General features: G+C 44.6%; 1 protein-coding gene across 1 annotated transcript; it reads left to right on the top strand.

Moving 5' to 3' along the window:
* Window positions 1-4,840: 4,840 nt before the first annotated feature.
* Window positions 4,841-7,670, top strand: LOC131285514 (ATP-dependent RNA helicase ddx24). The gene is made up of 5 exons (XM_058314371.1): window positions 4,841-5,059; window positions 5,121-5,636; window positions 5,703-6,298; window positions 6,378-6,547; window positions 6,615-7,670. The coding sequence occupies exons 1-5, from the start codon at window positions 4,841-4,843 to the stop codon at window positions 7,610-7,612; spliced, it is 2,499 nt and encodes an 832-aa protein (XP_058170354.1). The 3' UTR covers window positions 7,613-7,670.
* The last annotated feature ends 107 nt before the right edge of the window (window positions 7,671-7,777 follow it).

Genomic DNA, 7,777 nt, shown 5'->3' with positions numbered 1-7,777 from the left:
CTGCCAGTTGCATCATGCATTCATTCCCGGTCTCCGTCGCTCTATCGTCGCCAATGTTGACGCTAATGCGCCACAGTTGCAGAATGTGTGTCACTGTCAAATATGCAGTTTTCACACGCCAGAAAAGGAAATGCATAGCGAGCTGGAACTGGTGGCCACCTTTGGCTGACACTGCAATCCACGGTCCATGGTTCGAAGCTAATCGAACGCTGTGTGAACAGACCAATCTCTTCCGTCAAACATATGGTGGATCGAGCTTGGAGCACTGCGATAAATTCTCAAGGGAGCTTGAGATACTCCTAGAGATAGTTTCACTTTTCCTTTTTATTTTCAAAGCGGCGATCGATTGCGGAACCAAATTAATATCACTCATTTCACCCTTTATCCCCACCCTGGGATCTATGATTCTCGATTGAACACTCCACTTCCACAACGTCTAGGTACCTGCGGGCCCAATTTGAGCCACCAGTCGACTAATGGATACGCGTTGTTAGCAAACAAAATATGCCACACATCGAGCCAATGAAGGGAGGTTGGCTTCTCTTAAGCGATCAATGTTTATTCTGATAACGCCGTTACCCTCTCAACGTAAAAATCGAATCGCTATCATTGGAACCGACCGTAAAAAACCCGGTCCAAGGGAAATGGGTGTACCCTACAGAATATCTCAATTTTACGTCGCTATCTACCCGTCGGGGGGAGGGGCGATGGCGCAATAGTGTGGAGCGATTTTATTTGATCGGTACGAACCATAATTTAAATCTGGAACCGACAATCACTGAACGGACCCGTAACCGACACAACTGAATGGCTAAAACTAGTTGAACTTGACATTCGTGGTATTTGAAATAAAAAAAAGGTATACTATCCGATCGAGCTCCAACAAACGTAAACGGATACAGCATCCGATTGCAATCACGTGCCTGGTTCCGTTGAAACCGTTTTGGAGGTAATTAAAATTGTTGTCCATGTTTGGTTTGCAAAATATCCTATTAATGTTATTTGATGTGCTTGCTTATTTAAAAATAGCTTTGTTAAATTAAGCCCTTGGTAAAATTTGTAGTAAATTATTTGGTTTTGTTTTTAAGGGCAATCGAATTAAACATAATTTGGATTGTAAAAATTATTGAATTAAAAAGCAGACAGTATATTTGAGTAGTTTTTAATCCTTGACTTTCTACACCTTTCTATAAGTCTGGTCACATTTTGTATAACACGTCCTAAAGCAATCAACATATAATCAGTGCAACAACTTTGTTATCACAATTTGTAATAGATCAACTATTGCAGGTGGTTAAACACTAAAATTGATCACGAATCACGTGCAACAAATCACAGTTTCTTTTCCTTTCCCCTTCAACAGTCTATTGATTGGCTTGCCGATTTAGTTTGTTTACCTCCTTCACGTGTGTGTATTGCGTCCTATCACGAATTAAGAAAAATTGAGGGTAATTACTAGTGTTTATCGGAAAGCTTCGCGGGCCACAGTCAACGAGTACTAGTGCACATACACACACACAGACACACCTGAGGTAAAATGAGCACACTGTATGGCTCGCCGTATTGTTCCTCCAGCGCGGAGGACTACGAAATTGAAAGTGCGTGCGTAGCGTCGCTCGGTTGACAGCGTACTGTTTGCCAGTTGTGAACGGGTTCGCTTAAATGTTCTGATCGCCAAACCCCGACGAGCGGGAGCGTTTGAAGCGGTGCGGCTATTTTTTCTCTACCAGCGTACATCGTCAAAGCCTCCATCGTCTCGGAGGTCTCCTCGCGATCAGCCGATCAGCTTCTGCTGGAGTCACCCTTCGGATTCAGACGCTGAGAATCGTTTGAATTTACAACCCATGTGGCCGCTGCAACATGCTGTGTGACGTCCGCCTAGAGTTTCGCCTCGAAAGGATTTTGTCGAACAGCACAGTTGATCTTGGCGCATAAATATGAGGAGGAAGTGCACCACGCGGCGTGCGAGAGGTCGATACACGATATCGTGATGGATTGACCGGTGGCGCGTGGGAGTCGCCATGTGAGATGCGCAGTTTTGCACCCAGAGAGGGCGAAGATTTTAAAAGTCACGGACCTCGTGGCAATGCGGCGAAGCATATGTTTGCGTCTGGTTCACTAGGCAGACGACACACCGGTCGTCCTTCCAGGTTGCTGCCGGAGATGCTGCTTTCGAAAGTCCGGCAATGACCTAGCGAGGTGGCGGAAGTGGATTTAGCGTTTGCGTGGTAGTTGGCGCTATCCTGCACGTGAGGTGATTTCAAATTGGTGGTAAAGAAGTGACGGCCACCGATTGTCCATGTCGGGTATATGGTATATCGGTATTGACGCACCGCTGGTATTGTGAAAAGACATTAAAGCGTGTTTAATTATGTTCCATACCATTTTGTACTTTGCATACCTTATAGAATGGTCATCGTTATAAGTGAGGCATTTGAGTTCTATACTGCAATAGTGTTTGTAGCTTATGATTCACTAAATAAAATTTATCGAAATATTAAAACACGGTGAGCAATGGTGTATAAATATTTTTCAATACTGCCAGGACTGACAATTACGTAAGCAATATGCTTGAAGAAAGAAAAGAAACAGAATGGCGTTGTAAAACCTATTACCTCTTTGCTTAACGAAACTATTAATCAATTCAGGTAACGATTGCGAGTAAAGAATAAACATCCTTATTATTAGTTTCAGGTTAATTCTTAAACTCTCACGCACATTCGCCCCGATCTTGTTAACGTGTGCATTGAATAGCAGCGCATACTGCATAAAACGATCTTTTTCATAAAAACGACTTTAACTAAGGGAACAATTGTCATCGCTTTGAGTTTCTAGGTAGCCAATCCTTGGGCCTGATACTTTCTACGGGGGATGTGCGAAAAATTAATTTTTAAGGAATTCGTGCAATAGGTAACATCTACCGCAAAAAAAAAAAGTATGAACAGTAAACACAAGTGTCCGTTTGTTCCATATCTTGGTGACCCGCATTGAACGTGCTAACTCGCACGTGTTTTTCTTCTGCTGCTTCTTCTTCTTTGCTTGGGAGGATTTAATCCAATTCGGCTATTGAATCCTACTTCCAGGGCCAAGATAATCTCATGATGTCTAGGGGGCTACTAAGGCCATATGCCCCATGACTTCTTCTTCTTCTCTAACGGTAGAAGAATATAATTCTGATACTAACAGAATAATAGAGACAAATATTGCGAAGCATCTTGAACGAGGGTGAAAATGCCATTTTTTAGAGTCGTTAAACGGAGAGCTTTTTCACACTAGTCATCACCAAAATTTAGGCATGACTAAGATCAATGTAAAAAAAGGTCGCAGCGTACCACGTAACGAGTCAAAAACCGTGGGAATATTTTTGACAGTTGGTTTAAATTTTGTTTGCCTCTTACGATCAGTCAGGAAAGTGGAGTAAAACTACAAAATTGGTATGTTTCATCGCGTACAGTCAGCATCCGACTTACGCGGATAATGGGGACCAGAGAAATCCGCGTATCTCGAATTTCCGCGTATCTCGAATATTGCTTGACACATAGTTTATACTAGGAGGTAAGAGATCGAGTACATGTATCATAGGATATTGATTTTTTTTCTTTGTCCATTAATATGAATGCAATGCAAGCGTATTCAAACAACATAAATTGCAACAATCGAAATAAACAGCGTAAGTTATGCAAATGCGTAATTTACATATTTATTCGTGTGGTTGTACATCTCAGGAATTTAAATCGATGTAATAAACCCAATCTACTGTCAAATTTTGAAAACCGCGTATCTCCGAATCCGCGTAAGTCGAGAGCCGCGTAACTCGAGAACAGACTGTATACGCTTGGCCTGAATATCGACGATACACGAGAGACCAGCGATTACGCTTCGTTTACCGTGCCCTTTACGCTAATGTTTGAGACCGAACGCTATAGCATATATCGAGCTTTCGCGCATTGCGGATTTCTTCTGCCATATCGCTTATACTTCATATTGATGAGTTGAAACTGAAAGGAATTATTATTTAACAAATCTTCTATCCATATTTCCATTTCTTCTATTATCTCATTACGTTTCCGTGTAGCCATTGAAACACCGTTCGCAGAATTCGCGCAGATGCCATTCTGGCATTTTCACGCATATTATATTTGCTTTGGATGATGGTGGTTTCCTAAAATTGTTATACCACGCTTCTTCCAACTACTTTTATTATTTGAAGCCATATTAATCGGTTTAAAAATACAGTGCAGCTTAACGAAACAAGAACCAATGAGTATTAATTGTAGAAACAATTGAAAATTTCTTGGAAATTCAGGGCGCTGCAGTCATGGCCTTTAAACGGCTATTAAAAAATGCGTATTAAAAACTTCATTCGACCAAAAAAAAGCAAAATTGACCAATCGGAACTCAAGCAACAACGGTAAACGCTACGAACTACCATTTTTCCGATAATCGCGTTTATCGAGTATAGCGTACTGCGGGGATCTACTGTATACGACAAACGTTGGATGGGACAGGCTGCGTGCGTTACACGGGCGGCTGCGTACCTGGCATTAAACGTTGAAATGTCAAAGTTGTTTTGGTTATGTGACTAATTCGACTCAAATCATTGTGAGTCGATTCAAACAGTTTAGGATCAAGTCTGAATCGAATCATATCGAGTCCCAAACCAATCAAATCTGATTCGAATCCTAATGGAATCAAATCTTTAGAATCCGTCAAATGGGATTCGAATCTTCGAATCTTCCGAATCCCGATTCTGTCAACACTATTCGAAACACACACGTGCATTTGTTGTCGGTAAAGTGCGGTTCACAAAAGCACCAGCGGAATTAACTTTGAAGTAAATATGCAAAAACACCGCAAATTCAATCCGAAGAAAAGGCCAAAGAATGGCAAACCAAAGCCGAAGGGCGAGGGTGAAAAAAAGGGCCAAGGAAAACCCAGCTGGAAACCGGTTCAAATCAGTGGCCCTGTGATAGCCGATGATGGTGCCGATTTCGGTGGCTTTATCGGTTTGGAGGTGATGGAAAACTACGACGACTTTGTGCGGAATGAGAAAGTGGTGGTAATTATTTATCCCCTGCATTAGTTAAATTTTTGCTCACACAATGTTATTACCGTTTCAGTTGGACGATGATATGGAATTTGGAAACACGAAAAAGAAGCCTAAACGCAAACGAGGAATGCACAGCGATTCGGATGAAAGTGAAACGGAAATGGAAGTGTATAGCCGAGAAAAAAACCTGAAGGTACCGAAATTGACCATGTCCGCGTTCCTTGAATCCACCGAGGACGATTCTGGTTTCGACGACATACCCAAGAAGAAAAATAATGAGAAACCAGACTCGAAGAAAGTGGATCTGGTGGAAAAAGTTGAGCGCACGGAATCGGCGAAATCATCCTCAAAAGCGAAGGAAACATCTTTAAAACCCCGGGAAACTGTGAAACTAGAAAAGGAACTGAAAAGCAGGGAAAATGTGGAAGCGAAATCAAAGGTTGATGAGGAAGAAGCGGAACCATCCAAACCATTTTCGATGCTGCTTAAGCCTCCCAAGCAAAAAGAAAAAATGAAAAAACAAGTTTCAAAGAAACAGGGTGAGAAAGCGGAAGCACAACAATCCTTTTCATCTGCAGATTATATAGTAAGTATTTGTAGAATGTATTTAATATACGTTACTCACCCCAATATTGTTATCTCCTCTCGGCAGTCTTGGATAGAGCTGGGCGTCTCGGAACCGATCGTAAAAGCGCTTGCCGATAAAGGCTTCAAGGTGCCGACGGAGATACAGAGCAAATCGCTGCCGGTGGCGATTTTGGGGTGTCGGGATTTGCTCGGTGCTGCCGAAACGGGTAGCGGCAAAACGTTGGCTTTCGGCATACCGATGCTGGAGGGTATCATGAAGCTGAAGCAACAGGACGAACTCACCTGCGTCGAGGATCATCGTTCCAGTGATCACGAGCTAACGCCACCACCGGAGGACATGGACGACATGCCGGAGGACGTGCGGCGGGTGTTTGCAACCGAGGGAAGCAAACTGCAGAGTAATCGTGCGGATCCGAACAAACCCCTTTACGGGTTGATCCTCACGCCGACGCGTGAACTGGCAGTGCAAATCAACGATCACCTGAAGGCAGTCGCAAAGTACACCGGCATCAACATTGCGACCGTATTCGGAGGGTTAGCCGCGGTGAAGCAGGAACGTTTGCTACGCAAGTGTCCGGAAATTGTGATCGCCACCCCAGGACGCCTGTGGGAGCTTATTCAAGGTGGCAATGCTCATCTCACGAAAGTAGCACAGATAAGGTAGCGTCGCATTGTTAATGTGAAGACAACGTTGAACGTGTTATTTAAAAGTTGTCTGTCTTTTGCTTACCCCCTGTAGATTTCTCGTCATCGACGAAACGGACCGTATGCTGGAAAAGGGACACTTTGAAGAGCTGAAGCAACTTTTGGAGCTAATCAACTCCAATGAAGAGGCGAAAAATCGTCGTCGCAACTACATCTTCTCTGCGACACTGACAATGGATCACGATTTGCCGGAACATTTGATGAGTAAGGTCTTCAAGGATAGAATGCTCGTTATGCCATAACATAACAAAATGTCGTTTCCTTTTCTTAGAAAATGCCAAGAAAGCTAAGAAGGTGATCAAAGAAACGCCCGGAATGCGGATGAATAATCTGATTCAAGTCGTCGGCATGACCGATCCAAAGATCGTCGATCTTACGCAAGACCATGGCACCGCGCACACTCTCACCGAGTCGCGCATTGTATGCTCGGCGGAACAGAAAGATTACTTCCTTTACTACTTCCTCGAGCGCCATCCGGGACGTACGCTGGTGTTTTGCAATTCGATCGACTGCGTGAAGCGGCTCGTGTCGCTGCTCGATTATCTCAACTGCAGCCCGTTGAGTCTGTTCGGAAGCATGCAGCAGCAGCAGCGACTAAAGAATCTGGAGCGCTTCACCGCCAACCCGAAGGCGCTTCTCGTGGCAACCGACGTGGCCGCTCGTGGGCTCGACATCCCGAACGTGGATCACGTTATCCACTACCAGGTGCCGAAAACGACCGAAAACTACGTTCATCGGTCGGGGCGTACGGCACGTGCCAGCCGGGAAGGGCTCGCCCTTCTGCTGATCTCGCCCGCCGAGATGAAGGACTACGTGAAGCTGAATCAGAACCTTGGGCGCTCGGAGGATCTTCCGCTATATCCGACCTCCGACCGGATGATGCGCCAGATCAAACTGCGTGTCAACTTGGCACGTGAAATCGAGCGGATGGATCTGCAGCAGCGCCGTACCGGGGCCGAGCGGTCGTGGCAGGACAAGCTAGAGCAGGAGTTCCAGAACGACTCGGACGTCGACAGCGAGCAGGAGGAGCTGCGCAAGATTGAACAGTCGAAGTGGAAGCGCGGGTTCAAGGCGAAACGGTTGGAGCTGAGCAAGATGCTTGCCGCTCCGCTCTTCATGGAACGTAAGGTCGAGATGCGTTTCCCAACGTCACACCTTGCGCTGACGCCGAAACAGGACACTGGCAAGTCGGCTATCAATCTGGTGCGTGAGGCCGAGCAGGAACGTATTGCAGCGACGAAACGGCGCGGGAAGAAGAAACAAAACTAAACGGCGCAAGAGGGTGCATGTAAAGAATAGGTTTTTTTTCTTTTAGCAAATAAAGCTTTATCCCTGGTAATACTTATGTTTGAGTAACACTTAACCTATCATCTAAATCAAAAACTGCTAAATGTTGAGCAATATTTTGTTCCACTCTTTCCCATTTTTTCTATA

This window comes from Anopheles ziemanni, chromosome 3 (genome assembly GCF_943734765.1).
Source record: "Anopheles ziemanni chromosome 3, idAnoZiCoDA_A2_x.2, whole genome shotgun sequence".
Lineage (NCBI taxonomy): Eukaryota > Metazoa > Arthropoda > Insecta > Diptera > Culicidae > Anopheles > Anopheles ziemanni.
The sequence above is the reverse complement of the archived record's forward strand: the minus strand, read 5'-3'. Positions and strand labels throughout refer to the sequence as shown.